This window comes from Ovis canadensis, chromosome 4, assembly GCF_042477335.2.
Source record: "Ovis canadensis isolate MfBH-ARS-UI-01 breed Bighorn chromosome 4, ARS-UI_OviCan_v2, whole genome shotgun sequence".
Taxonomy (NCBI): domain Eukaryota; kingdom Metazoa; phylum Chordata; class Mammalia; order Artiodactyla; family Bovidae; genus Ovis; species Ovis canadensis.
The window spans coordinates 58,037,455-58,063,147 of record NC_091248.1 but is presented as its reverse complement, the minus strand read 5'-3'; the positions used below and the strand labels follow the sequence as shown (position 1 = coordinate 58,063,147).

The following is a 25,693-nucleotide window of genomic DNA, read 5'->3' as shown; positions in this document are numbered from 1 at the left end:
TAGAGAAGTTTAGTATAAACATAGGCAAAAGGTATTGCAGTTGGTTAAAAGAATGTACTTTCCACAGACTGGAAGAGTAGGAATTCTCTTTAAAAAAAAGTCTCCCACACACTCAACTTACTCTTTTGGGCATCCTCCTCATTTCAGTGTGCGTATGTACTGTGTTCTCATTTTTTTTGAGTTTCTTCCCTTTTTGTCTTTTTCCTAATAGACCACAATCTCCTGGAGGGCAGGGCCCGACTGCTGCTGTCCGCCCCTCCTAGTCACTCCCTCCCTCCCTCCCTCCCTCACACAGTGCAGCACAAGGCACCATGGGTATGAAGTTCAGACCCACTGAGCCAGCAGTCGCGGCTTCTGTCCTCAGGAGGTAAACAGTTCTCTCAGGGGCCCGGGTGGGGCTCTGGGCTTGCTAATTGATGAAACAAAAATAATAACCTCCCCAAACTTTCATAAACAAGGTCACAGAAAGGCACAAAGGATGCCATGCTCTTCACAGCACATTTTGCAATAACCAAATAACCTGGGAAGGCATTTTCACTTCCATCACCTGTCACTGTGGTGAGGGCTGCAGCCGCCACAGGAGGCTCCTGACAGATGGGAATGCTTTCGCCTTGTCATTGAGTCTACTGAGCCTCTGGGTGGGGAATGAGGGCTGTGTGTTCTATTAGCATTTGTCTGTTTTGATATCCTGGCTGGCAGGACAATTGATATTCCTCTTCCCTTCTGCTGCTGCTGCTGCTAAGTCACTTCAGTCGTGTCCAACTCTGTGCGACCCCATAGACAGCAGCCCACCAGGCTCCTCTGCCCATGGGATTTTCCAGGCAAGAGTACTGAAGTGGGGTGCCATTGCCTTCTCCATCCTCTTCCCTAGTGAACCTGAATATTGCCTCAAAGAGGCCTTCGTGAAAAGAGGTGGGATGCAAAGGAACGGAAATATTTAAATGATCTCTGAAGTGTCACGAGACTCTGGAATTTCATTTTCTACACGTGCAGTCCCACTTCCTTATTGTGGCAGTGGAACCCCAATGCTGCCCTATTCCAAAATGAACCAAAAGCAAGATCCTAAACAGCAGCAATGAGAGAAGCAAAACAGAAAACTCTGTAGAGGGAGAAGGGGGACTAATGTCAATCCTACTATAACAAGCTCCTCCCTCCAACTAATGGCTCCTTTAAGAAACATGAGGCTTCTCATCTAATGGCCCTGAAGAAAGCACACTTCAGCACATTTTACAAAAGAAAGCTCAAAGAGGCGTCCTCTGCGTTTTGAATTACTAAGCCTTAGAGATGCTGGTTCCTATAAGAGCCCTATGTGGCGCTGTTTTTTTTTTTTTTTTTTAATTTGTAAAACTGATTATCTTAATAGTTTTAAAGGTAACACTATGGTACTGTACATCCTCTCCATGGATCACAGGCTTGTCAGGGTGAAAGGGCTTGTGTAACTCAATAAAGCTATGAGCCATGCTCTGCAGGGCCACCCAAGGCAGATGGGTCATAGTGAAGAGTTCTGACAAAACGTGATTCACTGGAGGAGGGAAAGGCAAACCACTCCAGTATTCTTGACATGAGAACCCCATGAACAATATGAAAAGGCAAAAAAAAAAAAAAAAAAGATATGACACTGGAAGATGAGCCCCTCAGGTTGGAAGGTGTCCAATATGCTACTGGGGAAGATTGGAGGACAATTGCTAATAGCTTCAGAAAAAATGAAGAGGCTGGGCTAAAGTGGAAATGACACTCAAGTTGTGGATATGCCTGGTAGTGAAAGTAAAGTCCGATGCTGTAAAAATCACAAATCAAGGTAAACTGGACACAGTCAAGCAGGAGATGGCAAGAGTGAATATTGACGTTTTAGGAATCAGTGAACTAAGATGGATGGGATTGGGCAAATTTAATTCAGATGACCATAGTATCTACTACTGTGGGCAAGAATCCCTTAAAAGAAATGGAGTAGCCTTCATAGTCAAATAAGAGAGTCCAAATTGCAGTACTTGGGTGCAACTTCAAAATGACAGAATGATCTCAGTTTGTTTCCAAGGCAAACTATTTAACATCACAGTAATCCAAGGCTATGTATGTCCCAACGACTGATGATGAAGAAGCTGAAGTTGACCAGTTCTATGAAGACCCAAAAGACCTTCTAGAACTAACACCAAAAAAGATATCCTTTTCATCATAGAGGATTGGAATGCAAAAGTAGGAAGTTAAGAGATACCTGGAGCAACAGGCAACTTTAGCCTTGAGTACAAAATGAAGCAGGGCAAAGGCTAACAGAATTTTGTCAAGAGAACACTGGTCATAGCAAACACCCTTTCCAACTACACAAGAAAGAACTCTACACATGGATATCACCAAATGATCAGTACTAAAAACAGAGTGATTATATTTGCAGCTGAACATGGAGAAGCTCTATATAGTCAGCAAAAACAAGACCTGGAGTTGACTGTGGCTTAGATCATTAGTTCCTTATTGCAAAAATCAGGCTTAAATTGAAAAAAGTAGGAAAAACCACTAGGCCATTCATGTATGACCTAAATCAAATCCTGTATGATTCGAGATAGTAGAGGTGACAAATAGATTCAAGGGAATAGATCTGGTAGATAGAATGCCTGAAGAACTATGGACAGAGGTTGGTAACACTGTACAAAACCATCCCAAAGAAAAATAAATGCAAGAAGGCAAAATGGTTATCTGAGGAGGCCTTACAAATAGGTGAGAAAAGAAAATAAATAAAAGGCAAAGGAGAAAGGAAAAAAATACACCCAACTAAAGGCAGAGTTCCAGAGAATGGCAAGGAAAGATAAGAAAGCCTTTTTTAAGTGAACAGTGTAAAGAGATAGAGGAAAACTATAGAATGGGAAAGACTAGAGATCTCTTCAAGAAAGGGAGATCTCAAGAAAGTTGGAGAGATCAAGGGAACATTTCATGGAAGGATGGGCATGATGAAGGACAGAAATGGTAAGAACCTAACAGAAGCACACTTGATTAAGAAGAGGTGGCAAGGATACACAGAAGACCTACACTAAAAAGGTCTTAATGACTCAGATAACCACAATGGTGTGGTAACTAACATAGAGCCAGATATTGTGAAGTGTGACGTCAAGAGGGCCTTAGGAAGCATTACTACGAACAAAGCTAGTGGAGGTGATGGAATTCCAGCTGGGCTATATCAAATCCTAAAAGATGATGCTGTTTAAAGTCTGCACTCAGTATGTCAGCAAATGTGGAAAACTCAGCAGTGGCCACAGGACTGTGAAAGGTCAGTTTTCATTCCAATCCCAAAGAAGGGAATGCTAATGAATGCTCATATTACCATACAGTAGTGCTCATTTTGCATGCTAGTAAGGTTATGTGCAAAATCCTTTAAGCTAGGCTTCCGCAGTACATGAACTGAGAAATTCCAGATATACAAGCTGGGTTTAGAAAAGGCACAGGAACCAGAGGTCAAATTGCCAACATTTGCTGGATCACAAAGAAAGCAAGGGAATTCCAGAAAAAAACATCTAAACTACTTCTTCATTGACTACCCAGAGCCTTTGACTGGGTGGATCATAATAAACTGTGGAAAATTCTTAAAGAGATGGGAATACCAGACCACTTTACCTGTCTTCTGAGAAACCTGTTTGTGGGTCAAGAAGCAACAGTTAGAACCTTACATGGAACAATGGACTGCTTCAAAATTCGGAAAGGAATAAGACAAGACGTATAATGTCATCCTGTTTATTTAACTTATATGCAGAGTACATTATGAGAAACGCCAGACTGGATGAATCACACACTGGAATCAAGACTGCCAGGAGAAATATCAACAACCTCAGATATGCAGATGACACTACTATAATGGCAGAAAGTGAAGAGGAAGTAAAGAGCCTTTTGATGAGGGTGAAAGAGAAGAGAGAAAAAAGCTGGCTTAAAACTCTATATTCAAAAAACTAAGATCATGCATCCAGTCCCATCACTTCATGGCAAATAGATGGGGAAAAAGTAGAAGCAGTGACAGATTTTATTTTCTTGGGCTCAAAATCACTGCAGATGGTAACTGTAGCCATGAAATTAAAAGACGCTTGCTCCTTGGAAGGAAAGCAATGATAAACCTAGAGAGTGTATTAAAAAGCAGAGACATCACTTTGCAGACAAAGGTCTGTACAGTCAAAGTTGTGGGTTTTCCAGTAATCAATTACGGATGTGAGAGTTGGACCATAAAAAACACTGAGTGCCAAAGAACTGATACTTCTGAACTGTGCTGGAGAATACTTTTGAGAGTCCTTTGGACTGCAAGAGATCAAACCAGTCAATCCAAAAGGAAATCAACCCTGAATTTTCACTGGAAGGATGGATGCTGAAGCTCTTATACTTTGGCCAGGTGATGTGAAGACCCAACTCATTGGAAAAGACCCTGATTCTTGGAAAGATTGAGGGCAGGAGGAGAAGGAGTCAACGGAGGATGAGATCATTAGATAGCATCACTGACTTAATGGACATGTATTTGAGCAAACTCTGGGAGACAATGAAGGACAGGGAAACCTGGCATGCTGCAGTCCATGGGGTCACAAAGAGTCAGACACAATTTAGCCACTGAACAACAACAGCAACAGTACTGTTATTTATACACAGTCCTCTAGAACTTTTGTTTCATCTTGTAAAACTGTTACCCTAATGTTGAACAATGCCCCTTACTACCCTGAACCCCTGGTTAACCACCATTTCACATTCTAAGACTTATAAGTACCTCATATAAATGGAATTATGCAGTATTTGTGTTTCTATGATTTGCTATTTCACTTAGCATAACATCCTCAAGTTTCATTCATGTTGTTACATGTATCAGGATTTCTTTTTTTTTTAAAGACTGAATAATATTCTACTTCTTTATCTATTTGTCCAAAGATGGACATTTATGTTGCCACTACCTCTTAGCTATTGTGAATAATGTTGCAATGAACTATGAGTGTGCAAATATCTTTGAGATTCTGTTTTCAATTATTTTGGATATATACCCAGAAGTGAGAATGCTGGATCGTATGGTAGTTCTATCTTTAATCTTTTGAGAAATCTCCATACCATTTCCATAGTGGCTTCACCACTTTACATTCCCACCATCAGTGCACAAGGGTTCTCATTTCTCTACATCCTTGCCAAAAACTTGCTATTTTGTTTTTTTTCCAAATAGTGGCCAAACAGATATGAGGCAATATTTCATTATGGTTTTGATTTGCATTTCCTTGGTCCTTAGTGATGTTGAACAGCTCATCATATGCTTATTGGCTATTTGTGCATCTTTGTGGTCCAAACGTAACACAAGCAGGGGTTTCTAGCTAGAGCTTCTGTGGGCCCCACAGCTTTGGGTATGGGAAGACTGGGACTTGGTTTCACTGTATTTGACAGCTGAAAGGCAATCAACATTTCACTTCTATGCTGAATAAGCAATGAGGTTTTTTTTTTTTTTCCCTCTCATGGCCATTGCCTAAAATTTCACTTTGAAAACAAGCTAAAGATATTGATTTCTGTATGCCCAGGGGTGATAAGCTATTGATAGAAATAATAGGAAAAGGCCAACTGAACAGATGTATTTCACTTGTAAAATATAATTTTTCTCCCTCCTGGCACTTGATATGAAAACACAGAGACATCTTAAATATAAAAAAGAGCTATTAAGATATCTTGCTTTTTTTTTCTTAGTAAATTTTCATAATGAATTACAAAATGATCCAATTTAGTTTTCAAAGGCACTGTTAATAAGAGGCGATCTTTCTCCAGAAAAACATTGTATATGACAGCAACTTCAAGAAGTCCTGTGAAAAATGATTGTGTCCATGCATTAATGGTGAGGCGATGAGGGACAGCAGGCACTGTGCCCCTGCGTACCAGTCACAAGGTAAGCAAGCCTGGAGCAGGTGAAGAGGCAAATTCTATATTCTCAGGCTCCTTTCCTGACCTACCCTTCAACCCCAATTTTCTGGGCTCTTCCCTGGAGACCCTATCTGCTGAAGCCACAGGGCTCTGATTCACTTGCTTGTTGTGAATCACTATTTAAATGTCCACACACATCTTGAAATTCCATATGGCTTTTTATCCCAGATTAGTTCATTCACTTACTTTCAATGCTAGAACTTGAAAGGAACTGAGACATCCAAAAACCGAACCCTGTCATTTGTATAGCGAGGAAACGGAGGCCCTGAGAAGGTAAGTAATTCTTGAAAGGCCACCCAGTTTGTCAACGGCATCATTTCTGAATTTTCCCATTTTTTCCCCCCTTGACAATGGCTGTGCCATCTTCCCTAATACTTATGATTTTGTCCGGGGATAATTTTTGAGTTCTCTTAATTCTTATTCCCTTTATGTCAACAGTCACCAAGTCTTAATGATTATTCTTTCAAGACTCTTGATATTGTCACTTCTGCATTTTACTTCTATTTTCAACACCTCATTACCTCCTCCCTGAATTTCCTAAGTTAATGTTAACAGCCTCCGTATATAATATTCCTACTTATCTGATCTATTGGTGATTCTCCATTCAGGCCGCTCAGTGCACTGACCTGGGGCATGTTTCAAAAAAAAAAAAAAAAAAAAGCAGCATACCTCTACTATCATCACTCCTGGCACCAGTCTGTTTTAATTGGTTTGGGGAGGAGCCTCTATTTTTTTTAACGAAGTCCCCCAGGTGATTCTAATGAGTAGCTGGATGGACGTAGGTCACAGCTACCCATGTGAAAGAAAACACCTTATAGAAACAAAACTTACGGTGAAGTGAAGTGAACTGAAACTCGCTCAGTCGTGTCTGACTCTTTGCAACCCCATGGACTGTATATTCTCCAGGCCAGAATACTGGAGTGGGTAGCCTTTCCCTTCTCCAGGGGATTTTCCCAACCCAGGTCCCCCGAATTGCAGATGGATTCTTTCACTGTCTGAGCTACCAGGGAAGCCCAAACTTAGGTTAACCAGAGACAATTACTTGGAACATTCAATTAGCCAGTCTTTCTCCATTCAACTCTGAACAGAAAGCAATATATTACAAGAAAATAAGTAAAACAATCAGGTAGTTATTAACAAACAAATAGACATCTGCTTCTGATTTCGGTTGAGAAGGTCAGTGGAAATTTGGGCCATCCTCCTATGCCTCCAATAAAAGCCTGTGTAGAAATTTGCTCACTTCCTCTCATGAGCGCACCAAAATAACAACTAACTGCTGATGAACCATCCATCAAAAAGACTGGAATCTACAGAAAATGATAATCTATATCTAAAGACATAAAGAAGAAACTGCAAGATGGTAGATGGGACACGTGATATAATCAAATCTCATCCCCCGCAGGTGGGTGACGCACAAACTGGAGAACAGTTAGGTCACAGAAGTTCTCCTATAGGAGAGAGAGCTGAGCCGCACGCCAGGCTCCCCAGCCTGGGGGGTCTGGCATTGGGAGGAGTAGCCCCCAGAGCAGGGCTTGAGCACAGGAGTCCCACAGGAGGAGGGGAAACAGAGACTCCACTCTGGGAGGGCACGCACACTCACGCCTGGGCCAGACCTACCTGCTAGTCTTGGAGGGTCTCCTGGGAAGGTGGGTGCAGCTGTGGCTCTCTGGGTTCATAAAAGCTGGTGGTGGAAATATCAGGGAGTGTTCCTCTGCTTGAACTCTTGGTGGAGGCAGACATCCAGCTGGAGCAGTTAGGACTAAGACCTGGCCCCACAGAACAACGTTTAGGCTCATGCTGGGACTCCTCAGGCCAAACAACCAATAGGATGGGAACACAGCTCCAACCCAGCGGCAGACAGGCTTCTTTAAGACTCCGGTGAGTAGACACGCCCCTAACAAGGCCCTGCCCAGCAGAGGGCTAAGACCCAGCCCCACCCACCCGTGGGCCAGCGCGACCTCTCCCATCAGGAAGCCTTTCACAAGCCTCTAGACCGACTCTCCAACAAGGCGGCAGACACCAGAAACCAGAAAACCACAACCCAGCAGCTTCCAGAATTGAGTCTGGAAACACCAGGGACAGGCTGGTCCCTGGGCCCTTGAGTGATCGAGGGGACTGAAGTGCTAGGACATAGAGCACACCTCTACAGAGGGCCACTTCTCCAAGGTCAAGAAATGCAAGAAACCTTCCACATACACAAAAATACCAGTAGAAACTCAGACCAAAAGAGATGGCAGTGGAACAAGATAAAGCTCCAGAAGAACAACTAAGTGATGTAGAGACAGGCAATTACCCGAAATTTGATATAGAATGATGACTTAATGATACTGCAAGACTTATTTACTCATTCACGTACTTGTTCACTCTCTCTGCAAAGCACTGTTATAAGAACCCAAGGTAATATCCAGTATTTGAATCCCACAAAAGGGAGAACATGTGAACACCGATAACCATGTTGCAAAACAGAGTGAGAGGGAGCAGAAGAGACGTATGAGGAGCGACGGGACTCCAGAGGACTGAGAGATTACTTCTGATTGATGGATCTGGGCAGGGATTCATGGAGAAGGCAGCCTTCAACCTGGTTTTTGAAGGAGGACATGGTTTGGGGAAAGGGTGTTCCAAGGTAAGGGATAAGCATGAGCCTAACCATGAAAGTGGGAACACAGGACAATGCCAAGTGTTTCAGCAGCACAGGTGGGTAAGGGGATACTGTGGGAGAGGAGAGATAAGACAGATTTGAATGGGGCTGCATCAGGGATGCTCTGAGGACTCATTTAACATTGTGTGTGTGTGAGGAAAGTCTCCAAGTGGGGTGGTCCTTTAGGACAATCAATTGCTCTGGCATCAGTGATCAGGGAAGACTTCCCATAGTAGTAGGGGCTATTTTACCCTGTAGAATGGGCCTGAACAGGAATAGAGCGACAGGAGGAAAGGAGGAGAGGGCCCTTATGAGAAATGGGGAAGTAAAATCACTTGAATTTGGGAACTGATTGTGTATATACATACATACATACATACATACATATATATGAGTGTGAAGGCACTCAGATGGTTTTGAGCTGGGCAACAAGGAGGGTTGATGGTTTCTTAATTAATAGGTGATTCAAGAGGAGGAGGAGTTTAGGAGGAGATATCATGAATAATTTTGAACACACACATGTAGGGCATCTGGAGAGAAATGTTGAAAGGGCAAGTGGAAGTCTTGGGAATGAAGTCAGAGATGGCAAAACAGATGCCAGAGTCATCTGTATGGTGGTGACAGGTGGGGCCATGAGAACAGATGAGGTCCTGAGGGAGGAGTTGGGGATGGGGGGTCACCGCACGAGAAGAGAGTTGAAGGAGACCCCTGAGGAGCAATCAAAGAAGGAGGAGAAAACTCAGCTAACGCACTGACCACTGGTCTCAGCCTACAGGCCGTCCCAAGGGGGCGAAGGGTTGACTCCATCACTGGATGTTGTTACTATGGTGAGGCTGGTGATCACTGAGGGGACGCTTTTCACGGGAGTCCTGATGATGAAATCCAGATTTCAAAGGCCGAGTGTGTCAGGGGAAAAGGGAAACTCAAGAGCATGCCCATTTTCAGGATACTGTGTGCCTCGACCCAAGAATGTAACACAGTACATTTGAGAATGGTTTCACCAAGATGGTGATTAAAGAGTGTTTTTTGTAAACAGTGAGCACTCTGTTTTTCTTAAACATTCCTTACATACTGAGTTCCTTCCGAGTAGAATTGGTTTCTTATTCATCTTTGTATCCTACCTACCCATGCCCTCTGAAAAACCAAACCAGAAGAGCCCGGCCTTTGCCCCATGATTGGACCTGAGCACCCACGGTCTCGCTGGGGGGTTCCCAGTGTGGCTCCGACCTGGGGCAGCGCGCGGGGAGGGCCTGCAGGGAGGCCCCTTCCCGCCGCCTCACGATGTTAGCCTTAGTGGAGTGCGAGGGCCTGCGCTGTGCTGAACCGGCAGGCTAGGCCCTGCCCCTCCCCTTTGTTTCCTAACTGCCTCCACTGCCTTTCTGTCTGCAGCCTCCCTGAACCTCCACCCTGGCTCCCCTCCATCTCCTCTTCTGGAAGAGATCCCTGGCTCTCAGACCGCCCTCGCTTGCCACTCAGATGTGACTGTGCCTGGCAGACTCTCCTCTCCTCTCTGACTATTCTCTCCTCTGCTCTCTACGCAGCAGGGTCTCTTGGGGAGAGCCCGTCCCATTCCAGGATGGCCCTTTCCAGGTCTCCCCAAATGCTCCACCCTTGAGCACCACATCCTACTGCCCTGCACCTGGGCTCTTCCCCTGAGTCTCCTCCAGGCACCAGGAACTCACAAATCTGAAGGCAACCTCAACACCTTTGTTCCTGAACTTGCTCCTTCACCCTTGCGGTATCATCTTCCACTTAACTCTGGCCACAGCTCTGCTCTCTGAACCCTTCCTTTGTATTCACTACTGACCAAGCTTTATTTCCATCAATGAAATGCCTGCGGTATCTCTGAAATCTGTTTCCAATGTGCTGTTTCCGTTACCACTTCCCTAATTCTGGTCCTCACATTATTTGCTTCAACTTTTACAATAACATTTTAATTGTCCCCAGTTTCCTATAAAAAGCTGTTGTAAATACTATTGAGGCACAATTCCAAATACAGATAATTTCACCCTTCCACTTAATTTTTTTGATGACATGATTATATAAAATTCAAATTCCCTTATGCAGCATAGAAGGCCCTTTTCACTGAGCCCCATTTTAATGTTCTTTCAGTCCGACCCTCTCCTTTTCCTACTTCTCCGGTATAAGAGCCACTGTGCCTCCTGCCCACACAAGTGAAATCATACTTGTCACTCGAGGCCCAGCTAACATGTCACCTCTTAGGTGGAGAAGAATCTTCTACAACTCTGCTCAGCAGATTTCAGGGGCTGTGTCCCTTGGGCTCATAGCCTTCGTTGCTGATACTATCCTTACTTGTCCCCTTACCTCATTCTCTCCCCATCACTCCTCCTTGCTTTTGAAGGCATAGGGTAAGAGACTCTCTCATTAATCTTTATCTTCCTAGAACCAAACAAGGTGCCTGATAGATGCTGGTGGAACTGAACTGAGACCACAAAGAGCGCTCTAATTCTCTTGTTGTTGGTTTTTAGCTAATGGCTCTAGTGAATTGATTGAGGACACCTTACCTGCATGGATTGCAAACTAAAGTAAATTATATGACAAGCACATACATTTCTTTTGTCAGAAACAGAAATCTACACCTCTTTAAAGCATGGTCACTGGACTAGATGTCCCCAATAATGATTCCATGGCTTCTTATTTTTTCCAGTACATTGCAACTGTCTTCTTTATGTCCTAATTTAGGTTTCCCCTGATCAATAACTTATCCTTGAGACACACTTTAGAGAAACGATTCATTTAAAACTTATGTCTTTGTAGACATCTTCAGGGAATGATTGTGATAGGGTGTGTGTGTGTTTGTGTGTGTGTGTAGACACATATCCACATAAATGTATTTGATAAGGAAATGTTCAACAATAGGCCAATTCAATAATTCACTTAGAGAATAATATTTCCTTTTATCCTTAATTCAAACCAGTCCTAGATGGCAACTAGCAGCGTTATTAACAATTGAAAAATATATTTCAGAAAACATCCAGAAGGCCAACTTAAAAACCTTTGTTGGAGAGATGCTTAGCCATGGCTGGGAGAGTGAAAGGGGCGGGAGGGGGGGCGGGGCGTGGGTAGAATCGAGTCAGAACTGAGAAGTGTGTCAGTCTGACTCCTGTTTCCGTGGCAAACCGTGGGAAAACCGAGCATGTGTATCAACTACTTCTGAAAAGTTAAACCGACATTTTAAAATTGCAGTTTTTAAAAACTGCTGGTAGTCACAGATCTACTGCAAGATTTGACAGTGGACATGGGGGCTACTCTAGGGATGTAGTTAAGGGGAGAAAAGCTGCTTGAACTATATTTGCAAAGCTGTTATTTATATTTTGCTTTATTTGTGTGTGTGTGTGTGTGTGTGTGTGTATGTAACCCACAGGATGTTTAATTTCCTTAAGAATTTTTACCAAATGTTACGCTAAAATATAGCACGAGAATGTCCACTTTGAAATCGTTAGATACAAACTTAGGACTACTAAAAAAAAATCATAACTGTTTTTTCCCCTTAAACTCGGTGCATCGCTGAGTATGGAGAGGGAGAGTTAGAAGATCTGGTCCTTAATGAATAACCGGCACACACAGGTTGGAGGATAGCACAACATGGGGGGTAGTTCTGGGCTCCCAGGGCTAACATGTCTGATGACTGTGGCTCTCTCCGTCTGGTGTAGAAAGAGCGGCCTCGTGGGAGCTGGCCAAACCAAAAGTGGGCTGGGAGAAGAGACATTTTGTTTTTCTGCACTGACGCCCAGGGATTGCTTTCTGAAGTGTGTGTACGGAGCTCACCCGGTGCTGCCTCTGCTCTATGTCCCCTCCCAGCCCTTCCTTCCTGCTGGGACCATACTGGGCTAGAACCCAGGATTGAGGGCGTCTCTAATTTTCCTGAATCCAAAAATCTTATCCTCACCACTTATAAGGTCTCAGCTATAAATATTTTCCAGAGCTCTAGCAGTAATTAGACAAGCTACTATGAAAGATAGAGCATTATACATCAGTTAAAAACATATGCAAAACCAAAGCTCATTAGAGAAAGATAATATTCATGCAGATTTTACAAACCGTGTCTTTAGGGTGGCCCAATAAGTAGAAATATGGGGACCCATGCTTGTCACTTTTCATGCACATGGAGAGACTGGAAGGTACCATTCCTAAAGGAAGGGGAGGAACAGCCTAGGACCAATCATTAGAATTAACAGAACCAGTGACAAAGATATAGTATTACTGTTAGAATCAAGATTGCTTAGTACGTTTAGAGTAGCTGAATAAAAATTATCTAGGCAGTAAGAATAAAGACTTTAAGTAAAGCTGACCCTATTGAGCATGCAGCAAGTGAAATTAGTGAAAAGACTGAGCTACATGTGTATTCCAAAAACAGATTTTTTTTTTCTCAAAATATTGAGGGCATCCTGAGGTGCTTTTAAGGAGGCACAAATGTTTAAAACATCTTGAAATCATAATATCAGAATTTTTGCAGAATTTTCTCATAATTAGAGTGTTTCAGTGAGACCAGCTGTCATTTGAGAAGTCACAGTAATCATGTTTCTAAATTTTGAAAAACCCTCAAATTAAAGCCATGGTTTGCCTATGTTTATATTTATGTTTTCTCTAATAATCTCATGAATTCTTATAGCTTGTCTCTTCTGTAACAATTTGCTCATTTAGATTCAAACTTCACAGTTGACTTGCTGGCCGTATTTGTTTTCTGGAAAAAAAAAAAAAGAGCTGAAGAAAACACAGCCAGGTTTTGCCTGTTCTACGTGGCTGTACTCGCCTGTCCAAGGGCTGTGCTCTGAAACCTGCCTCTTAGCGGCTGCCTTGGTCTAGGCCTGTCTCAGCTCCTGGGCTTCAGTTCTTTACCGACATAAAGATGGTACTGGAAATTCTGGGCTGTCAGTGATCTCCACCAGACAGGCCCTGGGAGATGTAATAACCAGCCCCTGCAGCGTTCAATGCCATGTTGTCTTAGCTGCATACAGTATGAGGTAGAGGGTGATGTGGGGCTGCTGGATCAGAAGCACTGAATCCACATAGATCAGACATTTGGGAGCCTGATCCCCTCTTTGCCAGTATATTCTTATGATACCACCCCTCCCCCAGCCCCCATCTCAATGCCTAACTTGCTCCATGCGCTTCAACACACAAAATAGACAGTGCCCCCACGTGGATGTCTCATTATGCCCCCCCTCGCCCCCTGGGGTGTTTTTTACCACACAGCTGTGTTGAGGGGTGTGCTGTGCTAAGTTGCTTTCGTCGTGTCTGACTCTTTGGGGCCCTATGGACTGTAGCCCACCAAGCTCCTCTGTCTACGGAATTCTCCAGGCAAGAATACTGTAATGGGTTGCCATGTCCTCCTCCAGGGGATCTTCCCCACCCAGGGACTGAACCCATATCTGTCATATCTCCTACACTGCCAGGCAGATTCTTTACCACTAGCCCCACCTGGACAAACAATTTGAAGTTAAAGGGAAAGTAGAGGCTCTCTGTGGTGTGGAAACTAATGCTTAACAATGAATGTCAGGAGGGAAATGAAGTTTCAGGATTTATTAACTGAGTTTACCATTTAGCCCCGCCAAGATGCAAGTAATTTTGTACAAAAAACATCAAGTGGTTTTACTATCAAGCACAAAAGGGTCTCATTTAATTCTAAACGTGGCCTTTACTCGGCTTGAAAGACACATGTGCTAGGAAACATTGGGGCCAGAGGGTCAAACAAAAGAGCCCAGAACACGGTGGGGAAAATAGCTGTGAAAACTGTAACAGAAATTACGGTGAAATGTGAAAAACAGATGCATCCTGTGCTTGGCATATTCGATGCACACGCCATGAGTCCTAAAACCCACGTTCAGTCTGAAAACCCAGGGTCCAGGATCACTCTTTGCTGGAGACTGTGTACCAAAACCCCAGAGACCTGGGACAGGAGTGTAAATGCACGCTCCTCGCTGCACAAGTGTCTGAGCTGCCTTAGAGCAAACCGCTGTTTAGTCTGGGCTAAGTTTGTTGTTTCTATTAAAAGTTTTTTTGAACCCAAACAGCACGTTGAAGAGTGTGTGATTCTCATCGTTTATAGAGATTTTGCTACAATTAGAGCATATAATTCAAGCCTGGAGTAAGGCATTATATAATCTTATTTTGGTCCTGTCTGAGGCAGTTCAGCTGAAAAGAAAACCTGGGAAGTCTTTGTCAGAACAGGACATCGGGGTAACCCTATCTGTGAGCAAAGTTGTAGGCAGAATTCTCAAATAACAAAAAAAATCCAACATTATGGACTATTTTCTTCACTAGAAATGAGGGGTTTTTAGTACTTTAGTTTAAAATGAATTATTTGCTTTGGGAACCCTGGGATAGGACTTACGGACTCCAGAGCTTAAGGACTGCTCTGGAGACTTGACATTTGCTGGTTGTGGCGGTTGGCTGGATCTACCCAAGAATTTGTCTTATGATATTAAGCTCCATTCTGAGCACCTGGATAACAGGATGTTGTTAGCAAATTCCCTCATGGGGTCAACATCTTTTGTATCATCTCTGTTTTGAGACAAGAGAACAATCAGACAGTGGAGAAAATTGCTTTGGCACTTAGCACCAGCTTCATAATGGGTATAGTTGAAGGGTCACAAGCTTGACTTGAATCAACACCATCATGCTACGAACACAGATCAGACTGTCTCAGTGAGGAGGGACACTGAGCTGAGTGGGAGCTGAGCTGAAACTGTCACAAAAACCTGAGACTGAAAAAAGGGAAGACAATCTTGTCTCCTTTCTTTAATCTTAATGGTTGCAAGGCTGAATGGAGAGTGATTCAGATCTGGCGGCCAAGGGGGAGCCGGGTTGAGGGGTGAGGCTCATACAGCGAGAGGTCCACAAAGACACAGAGAGGCCAAGAAGTAGAAACTCCTCCGGTCTGTACAGGAGAGCTAGAGGAGACAAAGCCAGCCATCTCCATGGCATGAAATCACCTGGGATGATACTTGAAAAATACAGAGTCCTGGGCCAAATCGACCCAACTCTGTGTGTGTGTGTGTGCACGCGCACATATGGTGCATGGGTGTGTGCAGATGTAAAACCATGATGTAAGCTTTCTTTCCTCTTAACCTTAATACTTTGATCTCCACTCCTACCCACGCTCTGCTCACAACGCAAACAAACAAACAAACCTTTTCTTGATTTCTGTGACTTCTCTGAGATCCATTTCAATGGTCTCACGGAACTCATCAGCATTTTGTCTAAGAGGCTGCCTTCTCCCTGGACTGTGGTGAAAGCAGCCCTTGCCCAGGAGAGTTCAGCTTCATGTTAGGGGAGGCAAGAGAAAGTTTTATCAGAACCTAAATCCAACTGTCCAGCATGAGTTACTGGAGGAGTTGGATTTTTTAGGTTTTCCAAGATGCGTGTGGAATCCTTCTCAGTGGGATTTGGGAAAGATAGCTGTTCACTCATTTGTCTCCTCCAACAACGTACCATTAAGGAACTGAAAGGAGGTCAGATCTCAAGAGCAAAACTGGTTTTTCTTGCATGATTTCTTGGTTACTTCATGGTCTAATATATTTTATCAGAGTCTTAAATACCTAAAGTGTCGACTGAGGGAAGTGGGTCACTTAATATATCCTGAAAGAGAAGAGTGTACGTTGGAAAGACTATCAAGAAGGAATATCATCATAGTCCAGGGTTTCCAATAAAACAATATGAAGAAATGGGATTTCACCCTCATTTTTAAAGCACGTTAATAAACGAGGTTTTGGCTGACCAGTGGGGAAAAGAATTCCAGAGTTGGGCATCCTTCAAGGAATCCCCTGGGTATGACTCCATGAAACAGGAACTTATTGGAAGTTTCATGGTTTGAACATTTCCTGGGATTCCCTAAATTCTGAAGAGAGCAGTCTGGAGCCTTCTAGCCAAGGAAGGGCTCTGTTCTCTGCAGGATGCAGCCAGAGTACTGCCTGACTGCCTGTCCTCTTCCCTGGTCTGGCTCAGTCAGGGTGAGGGGAGTGATTTGTGGAACCACTCATGGAAAAGGGAGATACACTCAACCATGAATGTCAGAAGCTGAAATTAAATTTCAGAATTTATTATTGAAGCCAGCGCCTTTTGCCCTATTAAAAGTGCAGGTGAAATAGTGCAAAGGCTATGGAACCATTGAAAGTTCCCATAAATGTGGTCTCTGAGGAAGAGGCAAAGGCAGCAGAGACTCTCCCCATGGCCGCACCAGGGACACCTCAGGCTGTGAGGTTACATTGCTCCAGGCTCCATGTCGAGGGCCTCGGGAGGGGAAGAGCAATGATTAGCAAATTTGCTGAAGAGAATTCTATCTCACTAACTTGGAACTGAGAATAATTCAGCCAAGGTATAAGCAGAAATCTATCCATACTCAGCGAGGTCTTTCTTCAGAAAAAGTACGAATTATTAGTATAAATATTACAAAGGAAATGCTTAACAGACAAAAGAAGCCAAGGGCTTTTCAAAGATTCTTAACCCTCGAGATGTATTTATTAAAGCCACATATAACTAGTAAAACTAATAAAAAACTAATAATTTTTTCATTAGAGTAGATCCTTTGAGACATTTTAATCAGTCACCCCTCTATTAAAATCAACTGTTACACATATCCTCATTTCAGACTGTCAGCTCACAGAAGGCCAGGACTGTGTCTTACTTTCAGTGCCTGCAAAATGCCTTGAACATAGTAGGTGCTCAGGAAAATCCTGATTTAGCTGAGAAAATAGTAATGATATTAATTAATGATATTAATTACAGGATCTGCCTCACCTCACATGGAATATTTATTTGGTAGGAGTACAACGTCTAGAGTTGACCTTTGTATGATCAGAGGAAGAAAGGTCTTGAACAAATAATTGTTAACCAGATTATAGGAGCATGCTTATAATAGTCACATGCCAATGCACATTGTTAAAGAAGAATACATGAAAAAATAATGTTAATTGCCATATAAGTAGAGACTGGTACTGCTTAATCTGTTGCTCTGATACTACTGTAAATTATTTTCATTTACTGATTAAAGGAAGACCTTTAACTATTTAGCCCATTCATTTCTTCAGCTAGAGTATGAATGCAGTATGGTTCAAACAGATCTTTTCTTACCTAATGCAGTTTTATTACACTTGTGAAGCGTAAACAATTTCATTTATTGTAGGCCTTATATTAGTCAACACCTATCAAAGATGCAATTAACTTTGAAAATGGTAGTGCAGGAAGAAGTCTAACTCATGGATTGATGATTTCTTTCCCCAAAGGGAGATGTGGGCATTAGTGTTAATTGTCCCTGGGCATTCTGAGAATTGTGCCTCCTCCTGGGAACCCTGTCTGGCCTCCTAAGACCATTGAGGCCATTTACAATCAAACTTGCTTCGGCATTCTTGTCATAAAGACCTGCAATGCTGCTTAAGAGAATCAACCAGACCACCAACCAAGAATGGAAGGCATATATATTTTTTTTTTTAAATTTTGATGAGCTCTGAACAGCAAGTATTACCAGGGGAAGGCTCTGCATTGGCCTGAACTGCCGGTGGAGGACATTTTTTCATCCAGTGGCACTTCTGTTTACCGAGGCCCTGGCTCTGTGGCTCAGTGTGTACATCAAGTGAACATTCCTTACAATCCCTGAATGCTGATGAAGGAGTTAATTTGCATAATACATTCCTATGCAGCTTTAGAATCAGGATCCCTGTTCTTTTCTCTTAGACTTTTTAGATTTAATTGGAACTGCAATAGTCAGTTTAAGGAGGGCACTGCTTGCTTCTGCTGCATCCGTTTTTGATCCTTTCCTCAGTATGGTGGAATCAAATTGCCTTCTTCCTGCCAGGTGTTGAGATGTATGTGTCAGGGGCGGGGGGGGGGGGGGCCCAAGCTCTCATTGAGTTTACGATCAACAAATTCTTACCCTGAGGACTAGAGTGCAGTTGAAGTGCCTATCTCCTGAGCTGCTCTTTCAAGGACTTAACTATGAAAGCAGCTTCTCCTTCGAAGCCCTTATTATCCCCCCTCCCCTGCCACAGCTGCTCAGCCACCTCTGTGAGCAGCCAGTACGCTTGCTAGTGGCTGCCTTTGCTTATTCCTGCCTCCGGATCAGCTGAGGTGTGTCTGCTGATTAGTCTCATGGTAATTATGGATGGCATGTTTGCAGCATATTTATTCCCTTCCTCAGCTCACTTGGCTTCACACTGACTTTGTTTAGTCAACAATCTGACAGATTACCTGGGGTAATTTTTTCTTCCCATTGTACCTGTGCTTATCTCTCTGTCACAAACCACCTTAAGGACTCTGAACCAGAGTTTTCATATTTCTCTTGACTGAGATCAGCTTTCTCCTGACATGTCCAAAAGTCCAGATAAGGGACGGCTTCAGAGCTGTTCTGAATTCTGAATTCTGCAGGTATCAGAGGTAGGGCCGAGGGTTATTACCTAAACCCCTTCCTAGCCTGCTGTTCACCGGTCTCTTCACCTTCAGAGTTCACTCTCGCCCGGACGGGGTTAAGCCTGAACACTTCCCTAACTGGTAAAGTCTCCTCTAGATTCGGATAAACTCCCTTTAACAATCATTTGAGACTGGATTTTATGCCGTTTCAGATTTTAAAGGGCAAACAAAGGAAACAAACATAGGATTAAACTCATAGTTGACAGAGAAATCAGTTTTCCTGTCATTAGGGTGCATTTGGACGAAGTGGATTATATTTTGGTTACATCTACTATAAGCCCAAGGCAAAGGCACCCTACTCCAGTATTCTTGCCTGGAAAATCCTATGGACGGAGGAGCCTGGTAGGCTGCACTCCATGGGGTCTCAAAGAGTCGGACACGACTGAGTGACTTCACTTTCCCTTTTCACTTTCATGCATTGGAGAAGGAAATGGCAACCCACTCCAGTGTTCTTGCCTGGAGAATCCCAGGAACGGCGGAGCCTGGTGGGCTGCTGTCTATAGGGTTGCACAGAGTTGGACACGACTGAAGTGACTTAGCAGCAGCACTATAAGCCCAAGCATCTTCTTTCACTGCTCTTGTCACTATTATTTTGTTTTGTTACCTGCACCCCCAGCGACTCCCCCACTTTTTTACGTCCAAGATAGACTAGAGTATATTTTAATAAAAATTTTCATAAAAGTACCTTAAAAAATATACTCTAGTCTATCTTGGACAAAAAAAATTATTTGTCATGAGATAGTCACTTTAACTGATGCTGGAGGAATTGCAATCTTCCTTAGCTGCAAGTACAGACAATGCGGGCATCTATAGAGTCTGTGAATGTGGCCACTTTGTGGTTTGTTCCTGGTACCGGAATGCATTTTCAGAGCAGGGCTGTGACTGATACCTCAGAAAGGCCTCCTTGACAGTCTGGTCCTGGGCTGGCATCCGGGAATGTGGCTGGTAATTCGTTCCCTCACTAATATAAACCTTTCCTAAGTGATACAAGTCTCTCACTGATTCTCAACTGTTTGCACAAGCAATGTGGTTTATGCTCAGCACCTGCTGTCCTTCTGGGAGTGTGGGATTCTGGTATGTGCCAGGCAGAGGGTGCCAGCATGCCTGGCCTCCAGGAGAAACCATGGGCACTGAGTCTCATGAGCTCCCCGGGGCAGCCATACCATCAGGGCAGCACTATTAGTACACATACGCTGCTGCATTCTTACTGCTGCGTGAAGAATGTCCTCTGGGTGATCCCTCACGGGAGACAGAGAAAGCAGAGGAAGCCTGCCTGTGGGTTCCTCCAATTCTACCTGTGGTGTTCTTCCTTATGATTCTACTGGGTATCCTTACTATTAATATATTAGTGTCATAAATCTGAGCTGTGACCACAACATTCTGTGTCTCAGGAGTCTTATAGGCAAATACCTGAATGTGGGGTGGCCTTGGGGACCCCTAAAACAGCCCCTTCATGAGGCACTGTGAGATTTCAGAAATATCATTTGATGGCATTATCCTCAAAAATGCTGATCTGAGCCCTACCCTCTTGGTTTTTCATGCATAATTTTGGTTTAGAGTTTCCTAAAGAACTAATGTTTACTTAGTTTATAACTATTCATTTACTTCCCTAAAGGAGATTGCTTTACTCTATTAAATTTGTTCTTTTATGACATAATCTCTAAAATTACAGTCACCATCCATGTCAAATCTAACATCAAAAGTAGCTGAGAAGCTCTACTGCTACCAGTGTGTATGATTTTATATTACATTTTAGAAGAATATATTTAGAAGAAATTCTGCAATACTGCTAGAGTTAACAATATTAGTTAATATTCAAAAGTGTGCCCAGATATTTAACAAACTCTCTTTGTTGGTTAATTTTAGAATTTAACTTTAACTAGATATTTTCACATGATGTTAAGAATTAATGGGATAATGTTGACACGGTCTTGAATTTTCATGTTGTTCAGAAACATATTTTTATTTTTATGCCTCGAGGCAGCTTCATGCTGACGCATCACAGTCTGAGTTATGCCACATGTTGGTTGATAGACTGTTTTAACTGCTCTCTGTAGAGCAGCAGCTGGTGTGGTGGGTGCTCAGAATAAGGACCAAATAGTGATTCTACAAAAAGAATAGAAAGTTCAGGACAGCCATGTTATTCAGATTAACTTTTTAAAGATTAATTTGTTAGAACAATAAGAACAACATTAATTCTATGAGAATTCCTGGGTATAGATAATAGGTCTTGGCATGGAAGGAAACACACCTTGAAAGCAAAGTCTTTTGTAGAAGTGATAGAATTTCACTGGTTGGTTTCACATTACTGAATCTCTTCATGCCCAAGGGTGCAAAAAATGATTCTATTTCAAGAGTTCAGATTTTTTACAAAGGGAAGAATGCCAATGCCATTGAACAGGCTCAAGTCTGTGCTTACTGATAATATTAATAATTAAAAATATTTTATTAGATCCAAATATTAAGGATGGGAAGCTGGGATGAAATATTTCCCTGGGCATATGGCCAGCCCTAGAAACTTCTAAATGCTGCCCTACTCTTAATGTGAGGATTTGCCAGCCCTTCTTGTAGACTTTCAGTATGTTCAAGACCCTGGAAACATAAAGTATTTAAGGGCCTTTGAATTCAGATATTTAAACTGAATTCAGGATTATATCTGTTCTGCTAAATAAGCATTCAGTAAGTTATTAGGTAACTTAGGCAGAGAGCACAATTTAAGAGGAAAAAGTACTACTTAGATTTTCAAGAATGGAAGAGTGAAAATGGGAGTCAATTTAATCTAGATCAACATCCTCAGCTACTTATTCAGATCAGTGGTTAGATCTTATTTCCCTAACCTGGACATTTACTATCTGTACTACTCTTGACTGACGTCTGTCTGTCTCTCTGTTACTCCCTGAGATTAAAGATAAGCCAAGATTTCTCTCTTTCTCATGTTTCTGATATACTAGGGTAATGATGTTGGCTGTACCTTAAATGGACTTTTGGGAAATAATGCTACAGACTTCCCAAGGCAAATCTATGAATTAAAATGCACTGTAAAGCCTTCCTCACAAGCATCTAGATTACACAACATAAGAGTGAACTTTTGGAATATCCTTGAACTCCAAGGCAATGCAACCATTGCCTGAACTGAAGTTTATGTTTTAATCTTCATAGCCTGAAGATTTGGTCTTGCTGGTCCCTTGGCCCAGGTTACATATCCCACAGGACAGTCTGATGCATAAGTCATTTTAGGAAATAATTGATAAATTACTGTGGACTCAAATGAACAGAGGACTATCAGTCAAATAACAGAAGTTCTAATATATAAATTTAGCCAGATCTCCCAGCACACTCAGAGATGCCTTGAAAGGTCCTACATTCGCTATTTTCAACATTACCTAAATAAGGGAGCAAAAGAAAGAGCTCGCAAACATATAATATATACTTTGTCCTTAAATATACACGTGTATAGATCTATGTCCACTGATCACTAAATATATATTTAGGTAGAATTAGAGAACTTTTGTAGCTTTATAAATAAGCATAGGCAGTTATGGGCACAGAAGAAACAGAAAAAATACGAATCAAAATGTGAAACGTACCATACTCTGGGACCTGTCCCGTCCCGCGCTTCAGCAGTAGCCTCACTCTCCTTCCGCCTGATTTGATGAGCTCTATTGCTCTGGCGTGGGTCATGTCTCTCGTGCTCTCCCCATTGATTTCAATGATCTGATCTCCTACCTGTTAATTAAAGAAACATCACATTAGCCAAAGATGGTTTTATTCAAGTTGTATTTCTAACAGAGAAGCACCCATAGATGACCAGTTTCCAGAGAGCAACAGAAAGGCTTGGTTGCAGCCTGCTGCTCCTTAGTAGAGGCTAATCCCTGGCTGCATCCTGAATCTGACCACCAAACTTTATTTATCTTTGTAGAAATTCAAATATTAGACCATGAAGGTTGTGATGGTATGTCACTTATATTTAGCCAGTATGACAGAGGTCATAATTAAACTATTTAGGATTTTCTTAAAAAATTAGGGGATGTGTTTGATGCTGCAATTCAAAGTAAGCTGGCATCTTCGCTTTGAGTCAAGAAGTAAATATTTTAGGGACTTTTCATTGAACACAGGGCAGGATCTAATTCAGTGTGTTGGATGGAATGATTGGTTTTTGGGCTTCTCTGAGAATTTTTGTTATGCATCATTTATTTACATTTCCCTGGGTGATGTTGTGATATTGGCTTCTTTGTAAATAATGGTTGGTTGATATTCAAGTTTGATGATGAATTTTCTATCACAGTCCTTTGAATTAAAAATGACTCCATTCTCCATACATGACTAATTCTTGCTAAATCTTTGCCATTCTCACATCTGACTGCCAGAAACTCTTTGGTGAAATACCAATTCCTCTTGAATTGTTGACAATACCTAGGCATGTCAACCTACTTCAGTAGTCTTGCCTGGAGAATCCCATGGACAGGGGAGCCTGGTGGGCTGCAGTCCATGGGGTTCCAAAGAGTTGGACACAGCTGCAACAACCGAGCATGCATGGGTTCCATAAGCAGCTACCATTATCCTTTGTGAATAGATATTTGGAATAAAAGAGGTTCAACCACGAGCACACCATGTAACTCCCTCAGTACTATTACTGTCAGGAACCTTGGAATTAAAATATATTTCATTTCAGTGCAAGTCACTTAAGACAAATTAGCCAGGAAAAGCACAATGAGTTGCTTTGCAGAAATGCTATTTTAGGTGGGTTCCTGAACTTGATAATGCAGACAGAATTGCAAATAAGCCCCTTTTAAGGGAGCACTATCAAAGTAAGTGCTATAGGCTGGACCAGAACAGGAACAGAAAATTGGTGTCACAACCGCCAAAGGGTAGAACAAAGTGAGGGGAGGGGATAATAAACACGTGTTTATTATAGCAAAGAAGTGATGTATGTGCTTGTGTGTGTGCTATGTCACTCCAGTCATGTCTGACTGTGTGTGACCCTATTGACTGTAGGCTCCTCTGTCCATGGGATTCTCCAGGCAAGAATCCTGGAGTGGGTTGTCATGCCCTCCTCCAGGGAATCTTCCTGACTTAGGGATCACATCCACATCTCTGTATCAACAGGCAGGCAAGTAGGTTCTTTACCACTAGCGCCATCTGGGAAGCCCATGGAAATGATGCCTCTGCCTAAATAGGATCCCTAAGGGGCTTCCCTGGTGGCTCAGATGGTAAAGCGTCTGCCTGCAGTGCGGGAGACCCGGGTTCAATCCCTGGGTCGGGAAGATCCCCTGCCAGCACTCTTGCCTGGAAAATCCCATGGACAGAGGAGCCTGGTAGGCGGGTCGCAAATCCCCTGGAGGAGGAAATGGCAACCCACTCCAGTACTCTTGCCTGGAAAATCCCATGGACAGAGGAGCCTGGTAGGTGGGTCGCAAAGAGTCGGATATGACTGAGCGACTTCACTTTCACTTAAGGGGAAAGGACTTCACTGTAATGAAGGTAAAGGCTCCCCACTTTGTATACTTGGTGGCCTTTGGAAGCACTGTTTCAAGGCAGTGGAAGAGGTTGCCCTCAATGGCACAAATTCCACATAGAAGAGTCACTAAAGACAGGACAAAATTAGTTTGTTTTAGGGCCAAGGTTTGCACTGGTTTTCTTCATTCAGGTCTCCTTTATGGTCTCCTTTCCCAGGAGGCACCAGGCACAGCCTGAAGTCCAGCAGCTAGCCTGAGGTCAGGTATCCAAGCCAGTGGCAGAAGTGGGACCAATTATCCCTCTCTCAGCAGTCGTCGCCTGTGTCTGAAACCCCAAGGCCCAGCATCACATCGTAGAAGTAAAGCACAGGTTTCAGTGAAGCTGTTAGAATAGAGTCTTCATTTCTGGCTACTCTCTTCAGGTTCACACACCTGACTGATTGCTAAACATCTCCTCCACTGGGATGTCCAGCAGGCCACTCCAGCTCAACACCAGCCGATCGGGCTCACCATCTTTCTCCTCAGATGGTTTGTCCTCTCAAGTCCTCATCCTGGACAACAGCGCCACCATTCACCCAAGCTAGAAACCCGGGGGTCCTGCTGAGCTCCTAGTTCAGTTCCTGCCTCCCTCTGGATTATTCCCACCGATATCTTCACATGGTCACCAGCATCATTCTTCTGAGGGAAATCTCCCCAGATGCCTCACACTCACCGAGGCGGCTAGGGCCTTCCATATGCCACTATTCCCTTGCCTTGTCTTCCCTACAGGCCTGGTGCCGTCAATCTTCCCTCAAGGCCAACCCAAGCTCTTCTCCCCAGGGATGACTTCCTAGACCTTGTCTTCGCCTCAAGAAGAAGTGTGGAATCCCTCTGCACCCCAGTTATCACTGCACCCCAATATCTATCACACTTCAGTAGGGCATCATGCCTCTTTGTCTTCCCTCTTAGATTTTGAACTTCTTCACTCATCAAACAATTTCTGAGCACTTATTATGTCTTGGGCAGTCTACTGGGAGATCGGATAAATAGTGACAAAAAGTGTAGCTTTTATTTACAACACATTCTCAGTCTAGTTGGGGGAGAAAGTGGGTAAATAAGACAGTTGCTGTTCAGTATATTTTTGCTGTGACAGAAGTGTACAGAAAGTGCTAATGAAAGAGAAGTGAGGGGCATCTAGACTAGAATAAATGTGGCTGGTAGTCAGAGAGAGCTTCCTACAGGTAGTGACATCTCAACTGGATTCTGAAGTATCCGCAAGAGTTCCCTT

At 43.0% G+C, this 25,693-nt stretch overlaps 1 protein-coding gene across 3 annotated transcripts in view; it reads right to left on the bottom strand.

Moving 5' to 3' along the window:
- Window positions 1–25,693, bottom strand: part of MAGI2 (membrane associated guanylate kinase, WW and PDZ domain containing 2) — a 1,500,648-nt gene that overhangs the window by 58,895 nt on the left and 1,416,060 nt on the right. For all 3 annotated transcript variants that reach the window (XM_069587784.1, XM_069587786.1, XM_069587785.1), the window contains one exon: window positions 22,558–22,696. In XM_069587784.1, coding sequence (XP_069443885.1) covers window positions 22,558–22,696 — 139 coding nt within the window. The remainder of the gene's footprint in view (window positions 1–22,557; window positions 22,697–25,693) is intronic.